The sequence below is a fragment of the Gadus macrocephalus genome, chromosome 5, assembly GCF_031168955.1.
Source record: "Gadus macrocephalus chromosome 5, ASM3116895v1".
NCBI lineage: Eukaryota > Metazoa > Chordata > Actinopteri > Gadiformes > Gadidae > Gadus > Gadus macrocephalus.
Genome location: NC_082386.1, coordinates 7008148 through 7031976, shown reverse-complemented (window position 1 = coordinate 7031976; position 23829 = coordinate 7008148). Strand labels below are relative to the sequence as shown.

Genomic DNA, 23829 nt, shown 5'->3' with positions numbered 1-23829 from the left:
CTCGCGCGCGAGATAAGGCAAGAGAGACGCACGCACACATACATAGACGCACGAGGACCAGACGTTGGTAGATGCAGGTACCAAACACTGCTATAATAGGGAACCGCACTTGTCAATGGTCTCTACTTGGGATACCTAGCCGTATTTAAACCCCCTAGAACCACAGCGTTCATTATAAACCTTCAGAGCAAAGGTAAGAACGTAAATTTGATATCCAGTAACTGCTCCGATGCTTTGCCCAGTGGTTAAGTTAGCCGTGTGGCCCAGAACGCAAAAGTTAACATGTGGGCTTAGATGACCACTCAAGGCATTTATAATGAAAATAGATTGTACTGTATCTAAATTAAATCGTTTAGCAAATGCCTTTGTTTATCACATGTGCTTTACAATCTGTGGCTGTCTTATTTGACGTCAGCTAGCCGACTAGCTGACAGGGCAGAAAGCTCGGTGACAGGTGACGGGAAAACAAACAGCGACCTATTGTTTGAGATGCTCTTCAGCAGAAATCATAAGCGTGTGACTAACTCACTTTGAATGACACCCGTTCAGTTCAACTTCTTGGTGAACAGGTTCAATTTGTTGTCTCCCTTATCTCATTCCAGAACAAAACAATCCTCAGTGGTAAAGGGCACAACTTTTTGTTTGTTTGTTTTTTTTTTACCACAAACGATCCAAACGGAGGCAGCATGAAGAAACACACACTGAGATGGTGCCAGACCCCGCCCTCGGTAACCGTACGCACCAAGCCCAACAATGCATATTCCCTCCAGATCAAGAGAAGTCTCCGTCTTAAAAGACCCAATCAACTAGTTGCCCAGGGTCCAGCAGGCAAGAGCCAGCCAAGTCAGTGTCAACATGAGTTGTATCGTGCCAAAGTTATCTCGGGGCCGACACTTGTTGTACAGCGAGAGGAGATGACCGCCTTCTTTAGAATTTTTGGTGAATGGCTTTTCTACTACAAAGAATGAGTGTTCTTTTTCAATACCCTAAATTTCCTGTTTATTTTGGTCATCATACCTTTGTATCCTGGATTCTTAACCCATCGTGGATAATGTACGAAATAATGTTTACTCAATCACAGCTGTTTTGGCAAATGTCCATAATGTAGGTTCATAGATTCGACATGATCCATTTAAAATGTTCATCTTGTGGTAGACCTAATCACAAATTAATGTGTTTGGTTGCAGATGATGTCCTCATTCAAGACTTTCTGTGCAGGGACTGTTGCTGTAAAGTCACAGACAAGGTACTTGCCAAACTCTTGACTCTTAACAAACTCCTTCTAAAACTGTATTGGGATCACAATCTACAGATTTTAACGGTATTCCTGCTTCTGGCTCACTAGTATCTCCTTGCCATGACCTTTATCTACTTCAAACGGGCTGACTTCAGCATCGGTGAACACAACAGAACAAACTTTTTCATTGCTCTGTAAGTTTGACCTGTTGATCAAGTTATTATATTAGATGTTTTTCCAGCATCAGGATAGCTATTTTTTTTCAAAAGTTTTTGGACGATATAGCAGAGCCTGAACTAAGATGCTTACATAACAGTTACCTTGCCAACACCATGGAGGAGGATGAGGAGGAGAACAAGTATGAGATATTCCCCTGGGCACTGGGCAGTAGCTGGAGGAAGCACTTCCCACACTTCCTCAAGCAGCGCGACAAACTCTGGGCTCGCATGGAATACAGAGGTGTTGTGAGCAAGCGCTGCTGCGAGGAGGTAGGCATGCCACAGTAAATGTGTCATTTAAATGTATCAGCTAAAAGAAAACCAACCCAGTTGAAGGGAGTTCTGTACTTCAGAGTTTCATTTCAGAGTACCCATTGTTACCTGAGATTTTCATCTAATATATTCCAGTATTATGAGAGCTTCCCTCTGTCATTCCCCCCACTCCAAGGTGATCGCCATCATGCCATCCCACTTGTTGTGGCAACGAGAGAGGGCGGAGCACCACAGTGGCGCCCGGCGGCATAACGGCCAGCGAGATCAGGTGTGCCTTCCACGGGGTCCCTCTGCGGCTCCCGCTCCATGCACCCTATGTGGGCACGGGGCAAAACGCTGTCGAAGCCTGGTCCTCTTCTCCTCCTCCTCCTCGTCCTCCTCCAAGTGCTCCTCCGCTACGACCCCCAGCCTCGACTCTCCGCTCTGGCTGGAGGTGGAGGCCACGCCGCCCCAGGCCAAGCCACCCCAGGCCAAGCCACCCAAGACCAAGCCACCCAAGGCCAAGCCACCCAAGGCCAAGCCACCCAAGGGGAAGGCCCGCAAGGCCAGAGGCCAGGCCCAGCGCTCCGCCTGCAGACTCACCGAGGTTCCTCCCAGTAAGGATCCAACCATGAAAACACTTGCAAAGAAAAACTGAGTAAGAACTATGCTTAGGAGATGGACCTCTCAAACGGGGTGCCCCCTAGTTGATCATGGTCTATATACAGACAGCTCTTCATAAAGTAAATAGATTTGACCTGGTTTTAACTAAAACATGACCAGACTAATGACCTTTTGGATATATTTCTTTCTTAGGGCATGATTCTGGCTGTGGGTCTACTCATGATGCCTCCATGGACTGGATCAACGAAGAGTAAAGCACAACTCTGTTTGGTTTAGGGTTACATGTATTATTCTTGTCTGGGATTCCCCAGGGTTACACATGAATAGGCCATCATCAGGAACTTCGAGTTTCGTTCACAGCTAAATAACCACTCAGTCAAAGCAATTTCATAGCTACCATTAATTGTAAACACTTCCTTGATGTGTGTTTATGAAGGAATAATAATTTGAATAATATTATATTATCTAATATCTATATTGGCTCTGACCACAGGTCCTAGGATGTCTTGCACTGGTACTTTAAGGGCATGTTTTGATTCTACTCTGGCTTTTAAAATGACACAACCTGCCTTTGTAAGTGTTAAATAAAGGCTCTATATGAATTACCAGTCAGTCTTTCACCCTGCCCTACTTTCAGTGTTGTGCTTTGTTTGAAATACACAAGTTGTATCACCTGCTGCAAAAACACAAGCCATAATGTTTGCCTTATTTTTGATTGAATTATACTATTCACTGGTTGCCTGTGAAAGCAAAAAAAATAACTGACTGCATACAGTCACAGAAGGCATCCAACGCCTATCCCAGCAGCCCCCCTTTTCAGGTAAATCAAGGGTTGAGTCATTACTACGAAACTATGCCTCCGTCTTTGTTCTCAACATTATATATTTTTTTACTCCCATAGCCCACGTGTGACCACAAACGCACACAAGACATACAGAAGGCGCGTTCACTCTCCTGGTGATAACGAGACGGCCCACCAGTGATGAGGCTCAATCTTATGCGTGTTCCCGACAGCGACCGTTCATGTGCACTTGGGAAACATCAATAGTAAAATATGTAATATGAATGGCTGATTCTTTTACATTGAGTAAAACGTTCATGTTCAGGCACGTCACTAGTAAACCATACGTCACCAACTGGGCAACTGTTGTCAAAATTTGGATGTCGTTTGTGTGAATTGGGGCCCTCTATAGGCAAATTGGTGCATTTCGCTTATGAGGAATTACTGCGCCGTCATTGAATGAGATGTCAACACCAATCTTTATGTAAACTTTCAAAATTTGTTAGGGGAGGTGCCCTCAATGTGCATGGCAATTTTCAACATTCTGCTACCTTCTGAAGCTGACAGCTGTTAGAATAATTACATTTTTACATTATCGGACCAGAAATGATGGGTCATTTTGACTGACTCAGAATTTTTAATCCATCAGTGAATAGTTTTAACTTTGACTGAATCAAAGTGTCCCCCTATGGGAAAACTTTAACACTCCACCGCTGAGATACGGGCGCTCCCAAATAAAATTGATATCTCAATAACAATAGGTACATTGTGAAACCCTAAATACTACTGTTGTGGTGCATGTGTGTGGTTTCTATTGTGATTATTCTTCTAGCGGAGGGCTAAATAGAGAAGAGAATTAAACTTCAGTATGGTCTTGTTTTGTCTTTAATTTTGCCATTATTGTGTCTCATACAAAACCTCCCTTTGGCATAGTTCTGCCAACCAAGAAAATGTACCATATTCTCGTGGCAATGCCTGTGCCTGGATCTTCGTTTGATAACATTCACATCCGAACAAAAATGAAGGGTAACAGGTCACAAGTTTTTATTAGTCTAAGTGTACAATAAATGTATGCCAATTGCAAAGAGGCTACTGTACATATTTCCGTAGTTTTACCAGGAATGCTGAAAGTGAAAATAAAAGCAATTTCAAATCAGGAAACTATCGTGCAATATCTCACATATTTCACATGTGAGATTTTAGATTGAAGGATGAACTGCTGGATTCAAATGCTTTGTTACCAGTGTGGCTCAATTGCTCCGGGTGTGGTCTGCTAATGTAGGGGACGCTTCCGAAAGGCCGTGCATCGTTCGCAGACTCTCCTTAAAAAACAAAACATTTAGATGAAACAGGAACTGTGTGATCCTAAGCTTCCAGTAACACCATCTGCACCTCTATAAAGAACACATTCCTTAACACGTCTTATCTTACATCAAAAGCTGCATTGAACTTCACCTTTTTCCTCCACTCCACATAGGTCCTTGTCCTCGTTGGACAGGGGAGACTTCCTTGTGCAGAAGTCCCCGTCTTTCTGGCGAGCCGGCGCCACAAGCCAATCCCTGACGGGCACCTCGATGATGCGCTCGCACAGCAGAGGAAGGGACGAGCAACGGATGCCGTCAAGTAGATCGACGACTTGTGTTATACTATAGGATCAATACAAGTGTGAGGTTTGTCCGTATGGCCCAATTAAAAAAAAAAAAGCAGGCATAGGCAAGTACAATATACCTGATCAATGTGGAGTAATGTGTGATCATATATATACTGTGGATGGTGTAAGGACGATTCAAAAACATTTAAAATAACTTCAGACTATCTGACAGAACCTCTTAAACATCTCTCAAATATGGGATGGCAAACCTGAGATCACACCTTTATACTCAATAAGGGCTTTGCACACCTAATGAGCAAATGTTGTTCTCCTTGTTGTTTACGTATTTTTAGGGGTTGTGACACACAATCCACTTATCTACTCTAGTGGGGAAGCTGATGTTACACACTTAGCCAAGTAGACCGCACACACAGCCCCGGGGTGGAGGTGAGGAACCACCGTTGGCAATACCAACTGGGGACTGATGAGATCTAGAGCAACCTGCAACACACAGAATCCATGTCAGTACCTCAAGAATGAAATGTCTCCATAATGTGCTGGGTTATTGTATTGGGGAAAAAACTAGAAAAAACGCTAAATGGACTGTAGTTTGTAGTTTTGCATTTCTGCTGTTTAAACCGACCGAATGGAACCCCCGACCGGCGAGCAGGGAGGAGGCGGAGCTCAGGTCGGCCTGGTGGAAGTGAACGTTGTCGGGCCACTCCTCGCCCCCACGCCGCCGGGCCCACGACAACCGCCAGCGTTTGTAGTTCTTCACCGATCTGCCGAGGTGGTCTTCCCTGACCTCCACACTCAGCACGGTACCCTTGGAGCCCACTGCCGTGCATGCAACACACACACACACACACACACACGAATAATAAAGTATTTTCACGACCAGTGTAGAATTGACTTCATTGTATCTATTTTAGAAGGCTGTTACTCCACTACTCAGTAATTGCTGATTAGTAAATAGTTAAACGGATAAGTACATCAGGATTTAATTTTATTGTAGTCAGGGTTTAAAAAATCCATTAGTGCAACAGTTTATTGATATCACTTGTGAAGTCTTTAACATAGAAGGTGTGAATATCGATTTCAGTTTCAAGTGTTAACGTCTTCATAAAACCATTGATGCATGTTGTACGCATGTCTCGCATATGTATTAAGCCTAATGTATGTGGCTCGTACTACAGACCTGCTCGGGACAGGAAAAGGGACATTGCCCCGGACCCTGACCCCGACTCCAACACACAGTCTCCCTCTACCACGTCCATCATTGTCAACATCATGCTGGCATCCTGGAGGGAATAGAAATGCATGGATACAAATGTTACAATGTTTAGTCTGTAATGAACTGTTCAATAACACACCATGACAGAGAAAGATATTGGTAACAATAGGCCCATGAACTGAACTAAACAAACAGAACCTTTGGGTACGCTATTGCTGGTCCCCTCTTCATTAACAGCACATAATCCTCCAGGCTCGGGCGGCGAATGAGGATGGGAGCCCAGTGTGTGGTCCTCATAATCCGGCCCGAGGGTCGCCCTGCCATGTCGTCGTGGTTTATGGTACCCCAGGAGCTTTGCAGACGCACTCCCTCCTGCAGTTGGAACATCTTCCTAAACTCTACCCGACCTTTCTTGCGAAACTCGGCAACAAGCAGCTCCCCGAACTCGATCATGGTCTCCCGAGGGAGAGATTTTGGCAGTGGTTCGGCCATGTGAGATGGAGTTCCAGCCCCCACTTGGCTTTGCACGTCACTGCAATCGGCAACAGTCCGACCATTAGATAGATGTGTAATCTCTTCTTGGGGCATTGTGATTTCCTTTATGGGTGTATCTGATTCACAGATTTGGTCAGATGCGACTAGAGTGTTTGAATCCTCAGTGACAGCCAGGCTTTCATCAGTTCTGTCATCATTACAATCTCTTAACTGTTCCACTTCAGGTCCAAGGGACTCCTGAGGTAATAACTGACTAATTCTCTCCAGTGGAGACAGGGGACGTCTTCTGACTAGAGACACATCTCGTCTTACTTTTTGGCTGTCGTCCTCGTCCATCTTATTAGTACCTACGGAAAAACGTCTTACTTCATGGACCCTTGACTGTACATTGTATTTATGCAGCTTCCTATAACGTTTGTGTCCAATACTGGGTATTTGATTTCGTGCGAGCGTCTGCCAAAGCAAAGCCCTTGCCATGGGCATATGTATCGACATGGTTTAAATTAACAGTTAATAATATATAAAACTATATCTAAACAATTGAGTGAACTTATCCAAAACATTGAAGTTGTAGTCACGACAGCCGAGAAAGCAAAGACTTTGGGATATCTACTACAACGCTGCGCATGAAAGTCAAGTAGGTCTCCAACGATGGCATTGCATCCGGCAGCAGAATGTCATGCTCCCCATGCAGCAACACGATTCACGTCATCAATCTGCGACAACGCATGCTCCGCCTCCTGTGCGTTCTAGGCATGGACAGGTTCTAGGCAGTATCCAATCAGAATTACTTGTATTAACATCTTATTGTACAAGTACACAAGAGTCGTTTGTGAACCAAGTCGTTTGGCTTGGTCCATCAACAGCCACAAAGAAGCAACAATGCAAGATAAAGTAAATAAAAATATGAAAAATATGTAAACAATAGCAGCAAAGATCACAATAATAAATAATAACATAAAGTAAGTATTAATAAGAGGCTACAACAACTAAAACAGTGGTAATAAGTAAAAATGACTAATAATAAGTAATGAGGTGTAGTAAAGCGTAAGTGTAATGTGTAAGTGTAAAGGGTTCAAGTGGTCGTGGGACCAGCAACAGTTGATTCTAGTGCAAAAATGCTTTGCAAATTACAACTAACAAATTATTTGAATAATCAGTTTGGTAGGGTTCGGATTTTTCCAGGAGCCTGACTGCTTGGGGCCAGCTACCATCATTTTCCAGCAGAGGACGCCATTGGTTCTCTGTGAAGTACCCCAAAAAAACTAAGAAAAAAAAACCAAATGTGTATACTTGTATTATAATTATAATAATAATTATTATTATCATTATCATCGTTAACTTGTTTAAACTTTCATTAACTGTGAAATCTGTCTTATCGGTGCAAAAAAATGGTATTCGTTTTTTTAATTGGGCAGCCCACAAAATACTATTGTGACCTCACAGATGTTATAGATGGATAACGTTGTTGCGTATATCAGTGAGGTTCAATTGTGGTACTGTGCACTTATACGATTAATACCAAATAATCAAAGCACTTTCCCCGTTTCGATAATACCCGAGTGGTAAACTGGGATGCTCACCTTTGCACTCAGCTGCTTGTTTGTTTTGCTGTGGACAAGGCAAAATCGACAAACGAGGTAATTACAATTCACCACATACTCAAATGTAGTACTAAGCCTTGTATTTGATTTAAAACCCAAATTTAATATTGTTTCCCAAAACGGATTCGATTTTTTTTAAGACACACCCATTTGTAGATAGTAGCCAATGGGAAGGCTGTAAACTCCAGGGGAAATGCGCCTGCTTGTGAACACTCACACGTGGTTTTTTCGACCACGCAGTCTCACGCAGTACTGGGGAAATGGCGGCTGACGGTGGCAGCACTTCGCTTGGACTACCCTGCGTTTTCTCACCTAAATCACGCCAGTATCTAGCCTTGTGTGCCCAAGATGGTAGATTAAGAATCTGGAATACTGATAGTAAAACAATTCACCAAGAGTATGTGCCTTCTGCCCATCTGAGTGCCACTTGTACCTGCATAGCATGGGGACCATGCCGGACAGTCAAGGTATGTGGTGGTAGCAGTACTTTAAAATGCTTAGGCCTTGACGAAATGCATGAGTTGTAACCGGGCGTCGGCAGTTAACCGAGTATATTGCATTTATTGTTGAGCATAGGAGTGACTCCTCGGATAATCATATGTGTTAATGTGAAGATCATCTCCTGTGTGACACGGACAGGGCTGGGGTTAGCAGCGGTGGCCACGTTAGCAGCTATTAGCTGGCTATGTAGCGCCTGAGGGAAACGCACATGTTGGTCCCACATGGTTGGGAAATTAGTTTTCAATTCAGAAAATGCTGCTGGAAATCAGTGTTTTTCGAATGAAACAACCCCACATTGTGTTTGTTTGTTTTCAGATGCGCCGTTATATAATGTCCCGCATCGTTGATGTCTCCTCTGTCGCTTGTAAAAGTGTGCATTTGGAAGTTAGCGTTAGCTACACAAGGTTTAGCATTCAAGCTAACATGTTCCACCATGACACTTGAAGCCATAGATCACTGACGTTTTAATATACTTTAGATACTAAGACAAGTAAACGCAAATGTCCTTATACTTTAAGGGTTTATATCTTACCGAGCAAGATTGCTGCCCCTGAAAAACTTTTGGTCCCTCGTGATATTGGCCATTTCTGCATACATCACTTTGACATTTACTTATTCAGCTGAATATGGTCTTATTCCTTGATGTCCTAATTTTATGTAAAACACAAGCATCAAAATATGTTTCTAATGGATTTGATCTTTTTCATTAACTGTTAACTTTGTTTTTTTAGGAGGGTCCCCTGAGGAAGAAGAGGAAATCAGAGGCAGTGCAGGTGGAGCAGAAGGCAGACCTTTTGGCAATGGGCACGGCGGCGGGCACTGTGCTTATCTACAGCACAGCAAAAGGAGCATTGCACTGCACTCTGGTGAGGTCACGGTACACTTACATTTACATATCAATTAAATATATATAATTATCCACAACCCCAGAGGTGGGCTGTGGGGTTATGTGAAAAATTGCTGGTTACGTACATTTCATTGCATTATTATTGTTGATTTTTGTTAATGTGTTTTCTTTCTTCTGTTGATAGGACGGCGGTCATAGTGGAGCAGTGAACTGTGTGGACTGGCACCCCCAGGACGCCTTGTTATACAGCGGTTCAGACGATACTCAAATTGTAGAGTGGGACCTACAAACGGGAAAGTCACGCTGGTCAGTAGCCACATACTACGCACATAACTTGCATTTTCTAGAACAACAAATTTCTCAGGCAGATTGCTGCCATCTTCTTTTTTGAATGCCTTGCATCCACAAGGCCATTTCTAAATTATGCTGGATAATGTATTGTTGAACATCCTTTGCCAATTGTTCATTCAAATTTCGGTCACAGTTATGAACGATAATGAATGCTCAACAATATATCCAACTGCGCATTATGTAAGCGCATTATGTAAGTTACGTAGTAAGTTAAGAGTGTCGGCCTATTCTGTTGGTATATAGGCAAACTAATGTCAAAGGCCCCCAAAAGTTCCACGTGTGCACACTTCAAGAATATAAAAGACAATTGAAATATGTCTAGGGCCTCTGTAGATGTGCGGAGTAGAGCTGGTGAACGCCAGTCACAGGGAGACCACAGGCTTCTGGTTGGGAACGTTCCTTTGAGGAAGAATGTGTTCTTAAGGGAACGATGATACATGAACAATTATATAGAACAGTAATAACACACAAGCAATTGCTTTTTCAACAAGCACATGTATAAGCCATAACACTGGTATATCAATGTACTGGTAATTTGGAGCTGTACACATTATTAACATGGCTCTCAATGTAGCCCGGCTATTGGGGAGGGCCTAGCCCGGAATACAATCTCAAAAGTCACAAACAGCCTAACCGTAGGAGATGGTTTAGTTCACTGTTCACTGGTACACAGAACAGGCTTATGTACAACCTTGATATTTGGAAAGATAATTGGCCAACATATCTAACAAATCTCACTAGCGGAGAAACACAGACGGGGACATATTTACATAAACGGTCACCAGGGTAAATATAAGTAGCGAATAAGCACAAACCTGCATAAATACTTTACCAACATCTATAATTTACATACAACTTATCCAAAGTGGAAGAAAAGCAACAAAGCTCCAAGGAAAACCAACCGCTGAGATCGTCCCTGCAGTTCTATTCGAGACCGTAACTTAATTCCACTTAAAGTGCCAATGACCTAATACAGGCAAACTCAATTAGATGGGCAATGCTTTTTATTCTACATGGTGCATGTTTTTCAAGGTATTAAGTAGGGATGTGCATTTCTGGCAAAAATACTATTCGATATTCACTGAGAAGCATTGGAATAATATTCGTAAATCGGTCCATCAAGAACCCCGCACACACAAGGGCTTTGACTCCGAACTTCGTTATTCGAATATAATTAGAATATCAAAAAATAAATCAAAATTCGAACAAGTATTAGGCAGCCCTTAATATTCGAACCTGTTATGGGCAGGCCAAGAGGGAGAGACGTCGGAGAACCCGAAGCAGTCTATTCATAATGTTGTAATGACCACGGAAGAGGCAGTGAATGAAGTATTGATTAGACAGCGATCTATTTGAAACCTAATAAACTGTTGGAACATGCAAGACCGGTAACCATAGTACCGCCAGTAAACAAACTTCGAATATGATTTTTGGGCAAAAGTCAAAGCCCTCGCACGCACGCACCTCGTATACACGCACACACAATGACACAGGGAGAGGCTATTATGAATTGTATGAAATCAATTGTTTAGAAGAAAATAAATCCATGTTCCTTGACAGCGGTCATTAAATGCTTAGCAACGGTGAATTATTAAAAAAAGTATTCACCACCGGAAGTTGTGAAGGCCCATGCAAATTAACGGAGAGTTTAACAGCATTGAGAAGAGCCGTGTAAGAAATTACGATAGTCACATTCATTATTCAATTTTCTACGTGACTCAGACTATCGGACTATTCGACGATCGTTGCCCATCCCTAGTATTAAGTGATTTATTGCAAATGATCCATGGCTGCCTTTGTAAACCAAACCCCCAATTAACCTTTGGTTATTTGATTCAAAGTTTATTCCCATGATATTTAAGCTTTGATAAAGAGTCCTATTTTACCCCATGTTTGTATGGGGTGATGACAGATGAGTTAATGTGTGAATGTATCTGTTCAATGTGTTCAGCAAGTGGAAAGCGGACCGTGCAGCAGTGACCAGTTTGTGTGCGAGTCCTGACGGCAAGCTGCTGCTTTCTGCAGGACAGACCATCAAGATGTGGGACTTGGAGACTAAGGAGGTGTATAGGGTGAGCACGGCAGCTCTTTGGTACTGGACACAAATGGATCTTTATTCCTGGGTGTATCATCATTATTCCACTAATGTCTACCCAAGTTGAAATCTCCCCATTACTACAGCCTGTACTTATTTATAAAGTGCTGGTTTGATTTTCGGTCTGAATATGGCCAAGAGGGAACGTCATACTGTGGCTCTATTGTTAACCATGTTTTTTCTATTACCGTGGCTTGAAATAACAGTAAATACACTAATTAATGTTTTGATCATATCTAATGTAAGCATTGCGGTTAGTCCATGAATGAATAAAACATGGGCACATTTGCTTTCTGCCCTCTTTTCAGAAATTCACAGGCCACTCGACGGCTATAACGACCCTATGCTTTGCTACCACCCGGCCACCAGACGGCAATGGACTGTACTTTCTGTCTGGGGCTGCATATGACAGGCTCCTCAGCGTTTGGTGAGTTACGGGATTTTTGTGAATGAATAGTAGTAGTAATAATAGTATTACTTGTACAATTTGGCGGCGATTTTCTTGGTTTTGGTTTTTATTTATAGTATTTTTGTTTCATGGCACGGAATAGAGCTGCATGGACTTCTTAAGAAGTCACCCTAACGGGTGCAGTGTTTTCAGGCATTTGTATTTAACTAGCCCAGCCTATCATTTGCTCCTTGTCTCCGGCCTGTCATCATTGCATATTGTAACATTCTTTTCTCATCAATACAGTATAAAGACTGCACAATGGTGGCATGATGTAGATGCTGGCAGATAATTAACATGTATACCACTGAAGTCTCAACCTCAAAGATGTTTTTATTGTGATACCTTTCCATTGGTTTTTGCATACTTATTTGATCCTTTTCCCTCTTTATGCGTTTTCATAATTAACTTGTTTTTTCTATTGGATTTTGTTGTATACCTGTCCACTTAAATGCATAGTTATATCAATAGTTTGTGTTACTGCTATGATACTCATGCATTTGTATGTGTTTTATAGGCAAGTGCGAGACGATGGCAAGGACAAGAACTCTGTGGTGTCGTTCACATTGACCGACGAACCCCTGCACATTGACCTCTACTCTTCCAACAGCAAAGAGGAGGTCAGACGCGTTGTGCTCTCATATGACCGATTTGAAAAATATTGATGCTACTGTCTTTCATGCAGTTTTGGATAGGTTATTCTCAATAATAAGTCAGTCTAATATTCTTTGTGCAGGCAATGAGACTGGCTGTGGTGTGCAAAGATGGACAGCTCCATCTTTTTGAGCACTTTTTGAACGGGTAAGACCCTCAAAGTGTTGTTCCTAGTCACCTAGCATGTGTCTATCCGGAAGCATCTGTAGATTGATTTGTTGTTTGTTTCTCACAGGCCGTGCAAGAAGCCCCTGTCCCCCTCCTGTACCGTGCAGATGTCGGGCGTAGAAGACTCCCCGGTGCCCATTCCCTTGCTGGCCACAGCCCTGGGGTCAGACTCGTGCAGTGTGATGCTGGCCTATGGCAACCACCTTCAGCCTGTCATGGAGAGGGTGGTGAGTAAAGCAGAACAGTTGAAATACAGCAGCATGTTGTGGGCTTTGTTTACAGGATGACGTTTTATTTATTTTTAACACCCCCACCCACTCGCCTATCTGCAGGAGGTGAACTCATCAGAAAGACACATCTGCTTGACCCGGGACGTGAAGACCACTTTATCCCTCTCCGTTGACGCCAATGTCTCCAAGGTACCACCGTCTTGTCCTTACCGCCACTTGTCTTGTCCCTTGCTCCAGCGAATTGCAAGTGCTTGGCATGTAGACATTTTGATTTTCTGTGTGGCAATCATGGAGTGAACACGTGGTCAATATTCAAAGTGAATCAAATTTTTCCAGGTGAAAACGCCATTAGTCAATACCAAGAGCAAAGTGTTGGTCCCAGGGCTTCCTGGTCACCAGGCTCCCATCACCATGACCTCACTAGGATCAGAGAAGAGGAAACTAGGCGGTAAAACTACAGAGGTAAGCTTAATTTATCTTTTGTCAATTGTGTATTCTTATAAATTGCTTTTGACTTTTGGGGAAACTGGAACCATATCTGCCATTTGTTTTGTAGTTGTGGTTGGTGTTTCACTATCGAGTTGGAAAGCCAGTTGAATATGTGGAACCAATTGGATACCCTTTTTATAACCACTTGTTCATTCCCTTTGTGCAGATGTCAATAGAAGAGCGTCTTGAAGAGATCGATCTTTCCACCGTATCTGCACAGAAGGGCCGGGTGAAGGGGCTTCCCTCCCTCCAGATGGACAACTTTGCAGTGCTTCTGGTGCAAGGCTTGGAGAGCCAAGATGCAGAGATCCTGAATGTACGTGTGCTTTATCATCACCCCCAATCAATTCTAATGTGCGAGTTTGTTTAACTTGTCTGTTACCTCGATGCAGATCTCCAAATAATGTTTCCCCTCCTCCTTGCAGAAAGTGTTCCAGAACAAGAAAGAAATGCAGATAAAGAAGACTGTGGCCCGGTTGCCACTCCCAGCAGTCCTGCCGTTGGTGAACCAAGTGAGTCCAAATCATTATTTCTCAACTTCTATTGTTAAAAAAAAAAAGCCTTGCAACGAATATCTAAACTTTTGTTTCGTTCTCTAAGATCACCAAGAGACTGCAAGGTCATCCCCTAGCGTAAGTGAAGCACACCCCGCCCTGCCCTGTGCACTTCATTATCTTGTCACAACACCGCAGGTTCCCACTCGGTCTAGAGGGCCACATCATACCGGCACCACCATCATACCGCTGTACAACGCTATGTGAGCCGCTAATGGAGCATGGCTTCTTCTCCCCCTCCCCCTGCAGGGCCCTACTAATGGTACGGTGGCTCAAGGCGGTGCTCGTGCAACACACCTCGTACCTGTCATCGGTGAGTCCACCCTGCAACCCGCCTGATGGACTAGACACTGACACTGGCTGACGGTTAAGAAATGGGTCATTAATTTGTCATTTTGCTAGCTTGCAATACTTGGTATTGCAAGTATTGTGTTCCCTAGTAGTACAACTTGTTCAATTTAAAATGATTCCATTCAAGTTAACTTTGGATGTGATGCAGGCCAGTAATGTATTCTGTACTCCACTAAGTACAGAATAGCTGCAGCCAGTGCGTAAACCATTTAGTCAAGGTTGACTCAAGTATTTTTAAGCCTTAGATATTGGGAGTGCTTTGCAAAACACTTTTCGTATTTAAATTTGAATAGACATCCTGACTGCCGGTAGCATTACTGATATTGTCTGCACATTATTAGACTTTTATTGGAATCTCATTTGCAACAACTGGGTTTAATATTTGTAGTCAAATCTTAATTTCCCATATTGGCAGCAAACCTGACAAAATAACACTATAAAAATTAGAATCGGGTTGACGTGTCTTGGCGTTGGTCAGTTTTCATCTCATTTACGTCGGGATTCAGCTGAACTATTGCACAACCCAGGGCACACTCACCTATAGGGAGTGAGCCATTGATCGTGATCAGTTTTGAGCTTCACTAACACAAAATTGATCTCCTTACTTCCAAACATTCCGCGAGCGTAAAAAAAATAATAATCACGTACTAAGACTAACCCCCAAAAGCCTGCATGTGGACGGCAACACAAGTCGTCTGTTTTCGCCCTAGTGCAATGCTACCTGACATATCTTTTCATGCCTGGTCTGAACCTGTTAATATTGTTCTTAAACGCCGCCAATTACCCAGCTTCTTGTTCATTATGGTCCTCATATGTTCCCATTCCACAGCTGCCTGACTTGGTAAACCAACTCGGAGTGCTGTACCACATGATCGAAAGCAGGGTGAAAATGTTCCACAGGTTAAACAAGCTGAATGGCAAACTGCTTCTTCTCATCACACAGGTATGCACCTTTTACATAGAGCTTTGTACATTAGCATTGTGTACCAAAACCAGAATCGGCCTACGAAGCATTAACCTTCTTGGACATTAAGGTCACATCTCCATTTGTCACTGAATCTCAGTATTGCCTCGATCCCATTGCATTCAACACAAGTGGATGGACCAATCAAGGGATAGATAGTTAATTCATGACTAAGCACGGCGTGAGTGTTGCAGCCTGCATAATTTCCAAAAAAACTGCGGCGACAGTAAGTAAGGCTGTAAAAATCGAAGCAAGCCTTCGGGTCAAATTTCTGTCAAATGTATTTGCTTGACTTCAGACCAGATTCAGCAACGGCAGGGAACTTGGCGACTTAAACTCTCTCCCATAGCACTGATTGGTCCTGAAGCTTTTGGGGTTTTGAAAGTTGGTGCCAATGGGATTGAGCAACGAAGAGACCAGGAGAAGGCTGCTCTGGGGATTTGATTTGAATGTTTTTTTGCATCTACCTCCTTGTTTTCACCACTAGGTGGCGACAAGCAACAGCTGCACAGACACAGAAGTGGACCGCACTGCTAAGCTGGTCTACGAAGAGGGTAAGGAATACATCACCGTTTGTCCTTGGGAGGGCGGGGTGGAATGAGAGGAAACTTCAGTCCATTTCATCAAAGCCATTATGTTTGGTACCCTGCGGTTCAGGACGTGCAGGGATTCGGTCAGCACCTTCAATGGCGGACATTCTGGCTTTTCAGTTTGACTGAACCGGTAGACGTGCTTTTTTTTTTTATCAAAGGGTTGCTTGTCAAAGTGGTTTCCCAGAGCAGGTGTACAATTGGTGGCAGTAATAGTCGGTATTCTACATTTTATTGAGTGCCGTTCTCTCTCTGCGAGCTGATGCGCTGACGCATCTCAACACGCGCACATGTAACTCTGCAAGGCACTTTTGAATTCCTTGCAGTCGCTCATCTAACATGCAAACAAGGCTCCTGTTGCCAGGCAACCTGGTCAGCAGCTTTCAGACCCCTCTCTGAGCGGAACGTGGCTCTGTTTAGTCTCATTACTGTACTGCAGTCCTATGCAAATCACGAGCTCCTCCGTCCCGAGTCCTTTCTATCTGAACATAAAACAACCAGAGGAACAATTCCACCGTAAAAGGCAACCACGGCAAATCAAAGTAAAAGGCTTCTGTGAATAACCAACTGAGGGCGCCTATTAGGGCACGGCCGTGTCCTGAACAAGAGGAGTACAATAGCCCCCCCCACTTCTGTGGAAATATGATCACTAGTGGCTTGATGCCATATTTTATGTATGATCAGTAGATTGATTTATGCCTGAGGCCGTTTATATTGATAGTCTGAATCGAAGTTCAAAGAGAACAAAGGTTAAAGCTAAAAGTGAAAAGTATATTTTGACCTGAAGTGATAATAATTAAAACTTCAATAGCAATAAGGTTGATCTGATTTAAGTTCAATATTGCCCTGATGTCGATTTTATAAAAAATCCATCCATCCACCTTTTGTATTTCATCGCCATTTCCTATACGCACAAATTTCATCGGCGGCATAGTGTCATGCTGGAATGTGCTTAGCTACCATCAACTTTTTTCTCTCCTCACTGTTTAGAGAAGCTTTCAGTTTTTAAAGCTACATTTAACTTTCGCTGCAACGCGGTCAATAGAGTGGTCAAGTGACTCATTGTCATTCCTTGAATCTCATCATAGCGAATCTGATTGTTTTAACTTGTGCCTTTAAAAAAAAAAAAAAAAAACGTGCGTGTTCATTTTGTTAGTTTATGCAAAACAGCCACATTCAATTGGCGTTATGTTATTATAGGAAGTACACCACAACTCGATTAGATAAGGGTGGACATGTACAAAACTGTTTATAAAGTACAACTGACTTGACAACTATCCTCATATCATTAACATAACAAAATTGGGGTCCGAGCAATCATCGGGTTATAATGGGTGTTGTGAAATATTGAGGGTAAACATTCTTGTTAAAAGGATCCCTTTCACGTCATATATCTTCAACAGATACCATAAGCAATGAAAATAAGTATTCTAAAATAGCATTGGTTGTATTGCGTTGACGTTCAGTACCTTAATATCCTTTCTGTAAAATGGCAAAACCTCTTGCTATGACGAAGGTGTATGGTTTCTTAAGCATCGAGTCAGGGATTGGGAAGTTAAGCCCTTTGTCATTGTCCTTACCAAAACAAAGCCCTTCTTTCTGCCAGCTCACCATTTGCATTGCTTGTGAGCTGATGTGTCCCGTCTAAACCTTTTAATGCGTATGTGATCCATCTCAATTTCATCTACAATTTCGCTTCACCACTGACCTCTCCTCCCACGTGAAAAATTGATGTCAACAAATGAATATACATCTTTATATAGTAATGGCAGTAATGCATCTTTGAATCGTTCTTTTAGATTTAATAATAGTTTTTTATCTGTAGTGTCTTTCTGAAATGGCAATAACTGGCATGAAATTTGGCGTTCCACATATAAGTCAAAGTAGTGGAATGTTTGACATTTGTAAAATAACTGAGCTGCCTAATGCGTGTTTGGTGGGTGGGGGTCAGGTGGGTTTGTGCACGGTGTGTGTAAATGGCCTTTGCTGTGGTATTTCAAATGCAGATTATTCCAGTCGCCCCACACTTGGAACTCAAACACCATTGTGAGATCTTCTAAGACGGGGTGTTTACTGATTCACTGGTTGCGTTATTGCCCATCTGAGCACGCGTCTCCGACCGTAGTCATAAGGTGTAGTGCACACCGGGGCGTGCTCGAGAGTCTTTAAATGTCCATGACTGCAGAGGTTGGATTAATGCGTTTCCCCTTGGTCCTCCAGAGTCCTCTGAAGACGACGCCTCCGGGGACGAAGGCCTTCCTGATGATGATAACTCTGACGTGAGTACCACACCGTCCTTCCAGTGTTGTACATGGGTTGTCCTTTTTATTTTTTTGAGTTGTCTAATCCTGTGACCTCTACCGTTTTCTCTTCAGAATTGGGAGGAAGAGGATGAGGAGGACGATGGAGTGATGGAAGGGCAAAACAGCGGTGATGAAGACGGGAGATTGGAGTCCAAAACAAACGGCGATGAGGACATGGAGCATGAAAACGAGAGCGAGGAAGAATAAACGCCAATCGTACACGAATTAAGGGTCGGGACGGGGGAGGGAGGGTTAAAGATTTATATATATACTTTTTATTTTCATGCTTTTGATTTTATCTGAACAAATGATGGTTTTACAGAATTGCAAACAGACCAAGCGCCTCCTCTGAGCCCTGCCATTTCACTGCGGTCTCCCAGCACAGACATTGTTCTCCTCGGCCCACCCAGTTGGAGGGCTGTGCTGTGATACGGCCACACTCATAGTTTTCTTTTGTTCCCCCTCCCCCCCCCATACCAATGTATAAGTAATCTGTGACTAAACTCTACAGCCGTCATATAGTAACTTAACCACCCCTATTACACAAGACTGATATGTGTTGATCACTTGATTTTTGCCTGGTCCTGAGCTACCATACGGTATTCTGTCATGCCTCATCATTCTCATGATTGTACCGTTTCACCTAAATGTTCGTTCCCTAATTTGTAGAACGCGAGTCACCAAGTAAGCCTCTTGTGGTGCAACTAAATTTGCCCACCGGTGTGTAGACAACCTGATGATGAAAGCAAAGCTTGGGCTTTGGGTACTGTATAGCGATGCAGAGGCATCTGTTCTCCCTTTGTACAGTAAATGCTTGATCACAGATGGTGTTGCTGACGTGTCCATAGATCATGACCAAGCAAAGCAAATCTGTATGTACAGTGCCGCTGTTTCGTCAAAGCCCTCCACACTTGTCCGCAGGAAGCAAAACAATAGTACGTATTAAATGAATTCCTGTTCTGTTGTCCCCTCAATAATGTTCCTTATTTGTGTTTTTGTTTTTGGGTTGTTGCCTGATTTTGAACCCATAGCCACAACATAAAACAATGTGAATTTGCTCAAATTGATAAATAAATGGGTTTTTCCAACAGGCTACCAAGTTCATAACATTTGAAACTTACAAATTCTGAGTATTTTCATGGGTACTGAACATATTCATTGTTATGTTGCAACATTTACTTTATTTGTTGATTGAAAGGGCTAGACATCCAAGCTGTTTACAATGATAGTCTACTCAACTGTAATGACCTCGAGCTGCGGATAGCAACCGACAACTTTGTCAGGGATTGTTGTGTGATTCTGACTGAAACCTGGCTCCATCCTGCTATCCCCGATAACGCTGTGCAGTTAGCCGGCCGCACTATCCACCGACACGACAGGAACAGGGACTCCGGAAAGAGCAGAGGAGGCGGACTTTGTATGTATATAAATAATAACTGGTGTACACAGCCAAGCAACCCACAGCTACTGTTCCCCACACATAGAGGCATTGACGGTCATCTGCCGCCCTTTCTATTTACCTAGAGATAACTAATCATGGCAGTGTACATCCCTCCAGACGCTAACGTTAGTATAGCTCTAAACTATTTTCATGGCGCTATTAGCAAACAGCAGCAGGCGTACCCAGATGGGGTACACATAGTCGCCGGAGATTTCAACCGGGCGGGCAGAATACTCGACCATGTCTACTGCAACATTAGGCATGCATACAGAGCAGTAGGCCTACCCCAGCCACACATTGGGCTGTCAGACCACCTCTCACTGCACCTCATTCCAGCCTACACCCCTCACATTAGGAAAAATAAGCCCACTACTAGAACCATCAACACCTGGCCAGAGGACGCCCTCTCCCAGCTCCAAGACTGCTTCTCAACAACAGAGTGGGGTCTATTTGAGAGTTTGGACCTGGAGGAGTACATAGTCTGTTTTATCCTACATCACATTGTGCTGAAAATGTCACCATCAAAAAACAGACCAGGGTCTTTCCGAACCAGAAACCCTGGATGACGAGTAAAGTGCGGCCCCTTATCAAGGACCGCAACACTGCTTTCAGGTCAGGAGATAGGGCTCAGTACAGCACAGCCAGAGCGAACCTAAAAAGGGGCATAAGGGCTGCTAAGTTAGCATATAAAAGGAAAAGAGAGGGCTACATCATGGACAAAAACCCTCGTCAGGTGTGGCAGGGAATACAGCACATCTCTAACTACAAGGGCCACAACATCACAACTACCAACTCTAATGCTACAAGGGCAGAGGAATTAAACAGTTTCTTTGCCCGGTTTGAGGCGGATAGACAACCAACGCCCCCCCCCCAGCCTTCACCAACACCCTGCTGACCCTCCAGGAACATCAGGTTAGAAGGACACTGAGGCAAGTGAACCCGAGGAAGGCGACAGGACCCGACGGCGTACCGGGGAAAGTACTCAGAGCTTGTGCAGACCAAGTCACAGGGATTCTCACCAAGCTCTTCAACATCTCTCTGTCCCTAGCCACCATCCCATCCTGCTGGAAATCAGCAATTATCATCCCAGTTCCAAAAACGTCAGCTGGTAAAAGCGGAAATGACCTCAGGCCCATTGCACTCACGTCAGTGGTGATGAAATGCCTGGAGAGGCTGGTTGCCCAGCACATCAAGGCCTGCCTCCCAGCATCATTTGATCCCCACCAGTTCGCTTATAGGACTAACCGCTCTACTGAGGACGCCATCGCCATCACCCTCCACTCTACGCTGAGCCACCTCGAACACCCAGGCACCTATGCAAGACTGCTCTTCATAGATTACAGCTCAGCCTTCAATACAATAATCCCGGACATCCTGATAAATAAATTACTGGGCCTACACCTCCCTGCCTCCACCTGCGCTTGGATAAAGGACTTCCTTTCCAACAGACCACAACAAGTGAGACTCGGCCCCCATCTCTCCTCCCCCTCACACTCAGCACTGGCTCCCCCCAAGGCTGCGTGCTGAGCCCACTTCTGTATACTCTATACACATCTGACTGCTCCCCCTCCAACCTCATTATAAAATTTGCTGACGACACCACTGTGGTCGGACTCATCTCTGGGGGCGACGAGACGGCATATAGAGATGAGGTCCAGCAGCTGTCAGCATGGGGTTCAGCAAATTACCTCCAACTAAACACATCCAAAACTAAGGAAATCATCATAGACTTCAGACGACACAGCCCAGCCCATGCCCCTCTGCACATCAACGGGGATTGCGTGGAGAGGGCTCCGTCCTGCAAGTTCCTGGGAACATACATCTCTCAGGAGCTTTCTTGGTCCACAAACACAACGGCAATAAAAAAGAAGGCCCAGCAGCGACTACACTTTCTGAGAATTCTCAGAAAAAAACATCTTGAACAAAAGCTGCTGGTGTCCTTCTACCGCTCAACCATTGAAAGTGTGCTCACTTACTGCATCACAGCATGGTATGCTGGGAGTTTGGCGGCAGACAGGACGGCACTTCAGAGAGTTATAGGCACAGCTCAGAAGATCACAGGCTGCCCACTGCCCTCCCTGGAAGAGCTGGCCAGCTCCCGCTGCCGAAACAGGACCAGTGCCATTCTAAAAGACGCTGCGCACCCTGCTCACCACCTGTTCGATCTGCTTCCCTCTGGCAGGCGTTACAGTTCAATGAAATCACGCACCACCAGACTAACCAACAGCTTCTTCCCCTGGGCCATACGTACGCTAAACAAAAATAACCCCTGTGCAATACATAGACAACCACATAAACGATCACCACTACCTCTGGACATTCCTCATCTTGCTTACCTTCCTGGACCTGCTGCTATTTAGATATATGTGGGCAGAAGGCGTTGTTGTCTGGGAGGGAGGGGAGGGTGTAGGACACTTTTAATGTGCCTTAAGTGGAAGGCAGGGGGAGGGGTTATTGGGGTTATTGTTGTTAAATATTTATTAATATTTCTTACTGTATTCTATTTATTTATTAAAAAAAAAAAAAAGCACTGAACAAGATCTGCACCTTAATTTCGTTGTGTAAATACTTAGTATTTAACCCAATGACAAATAAAGATTCTATATAAAACTGATTATTCATAGTTCCTAATGGCCTAATGATTTTAACTTTGAACATACAGACTTGTCAAATAGTGAACACCATGGAGAAGAGAATCATATAAAGTAGCCTGGGCTAAATATTAAAAGGTTGTAGAAGGCCTAGGCTATTGCGGGCGCTTTGTTAAAAAATATAGGCCTATTAGGCCTATATAGGCCTACTTGTTCTGTGCTGCCTGAACCCAAAACATTGATTCTGAAGAAGGTACTACTCAAAATAACAAAACAGAACAGAACCACCTCTGACCAAGAAGGCTACTGAGTTCAACAAACATATCAAGGATCAATTCCGTGCGTGCGTGCCGGGAGCTGGAGAACTACTCACCTGGAGGCATGGAAAGAGCTGAATGACAAAGAGTGGAGGTGGTTGTGGACGAGGTTGAAGGCAACGAGACTGAGTCATCGTTGTCGGCAACATTTATCCTTTCTGTAGTGGTAACAACTAATCTTGGTTTCTTAAAAGATGACACCAACAACGTTTGTTTTTGACATATAGCCTAACCGAATTGCGATTGTGGACACAGCTTACGGACAGAATATAAAAAATGAACAAAAAGTGCATTTCTGTATATTCGTAACATAATGATACTTAATTGAAACAAAATAGATCTCAAACAATTTAGTATGACATTAGGGCAAATTTTTCCGTTCCTTGAATTTCGAGTTAATGCCGGGCACTTCTGATAGGGTGGGTCAGCTGTCAATCATAGTGGCACTGGCCCAGCTGTCAATCATAGTGGCACTGGCCCACGTTGGCCCTTATGAGGCTACGCGCCTGCCCCATAGGCTGCCTATGTGCTGAAACGCTCATACATCACAAGAGGCGCTGAGATCAAGGCCTATATGATTTGAGCCTGTGTACCGATTTCATTCAAAGTTATTCAGAACTTTTATTTATTGCAACCCACTTGTCAAACATTTTTTCTTCATAAACAATGCCAAAGGATCCATTAGTACAATCTTGACAATATAACATTGTTTTTTAATGGAAGACGAATGCTGCAAGACCACAATAAATCCAAACCAATCTGTCTAATTGGTCTAGATGGAATAAAGCAATAAAATACATTTCTCTGAGAACCTGTACGACTTTACACAAATACATTGCATCTGTTTTATTTGAAAGTTGAAGATCAGTTTTTTATACATTTCATGGAACCATATTCTG

General features: G+C 43.5%; 3 protein-coding genes across 6 annotated transcripts; 2 read left to right on the top strand and 1 right to left on the bottom strand.

The window, feature by feature from the left end:
* The first annotated feature begins 27 nt into the window (after positions 1-27).
* spdya (speedy/RINGO cell cycle regulator family member A) lies at positions 28-2933 on the top strand. 4 transcript variants are annotated; one of them, XM_060051912.1, is made up of 7 exons: positions 28-193; positions 686-939; positions 1188-1246; positions 1346-1431; positions 1554-1725; positions 1904-2324; positions 2524-2933. In XM_060051912.1, the coding sequence occupies exons 2-7, from the start codon at positions 687-689 to the stop codon at positions 2583-2585; spliced, it is 1053 nt and encodes a 350-aa protein (XP_059907895.1). In that variant the 5' UTR covers positions 28-193; position 686; the 3' UTR covers positions 2586-2933. The 4 variants fall into 4 exon arrangements, with proteins under 4 accessions (XP_059907895.1, XP_059907898.1, XP_059907894.1 ...); XM_060051915.1 differs by having other exon boundaries at positions 603-843; XM_060051911.1 differs by having other exon boundaries at positions 603-939.
* A 1201-nt stretch (positions 2934-4134) lies between these two features.
* Positions 4135-7158, bottom strand: trmt61b (tRNA methyltransferase 61B). The gene is made up of 7 exons (XM_060051910.1): positions 6136-7158; positions 5902-6004; positions 5347-5540; positions 5113-5204; positions 4568-4758; positions 4354-4434; positions 4135-4236 (listed from the first exon to the last, which is right to left on the bottom strand). Exons 1-7 carry the CDS (start codon positions 6925-6927, stop codon positions 4202-4204), a joined length of 1488 nt encoding a protein of 495 aa, XP_059907893.1. The 5' UTR covers positions 6928-7158; the 3' UTR covers positions 4135-4201.
* Positions 7159-8227: 1069 nt separating this feature from the next.
* On the top strand, positions 8228-19674 carry wdr43 (WD repeat domain 43). Its single transcript, XM_060051909.1, has 18 exons — positions 8228-8503; positions 9269-9403; positions 9569-9690; positions 11687-11807; positions 12139-12257; positions 12796-12898; positions 13015-13079; positions 13168-13327; positions 13433-13519; positions 13667-13792; positions 13986-14135; positions 14245-14331; positions 14420-14451; positions 14623-14686; positions 15554-15667; positions 16176-16242; positions 18499-18557; positions 18654-19674. Exons 1-18 carry the CDS (start codon positions 8297-8299, stop codon positions 18786-18788), a joined length of 1953 nt encoding a protein of 650 aa, XP_059907892.1. The 5' UTR covers positions 8228-8296; the 3' UTR covers positions 18789-19674.
* Positions 19675-23829: the final 4155 nt, after the last annotated feature.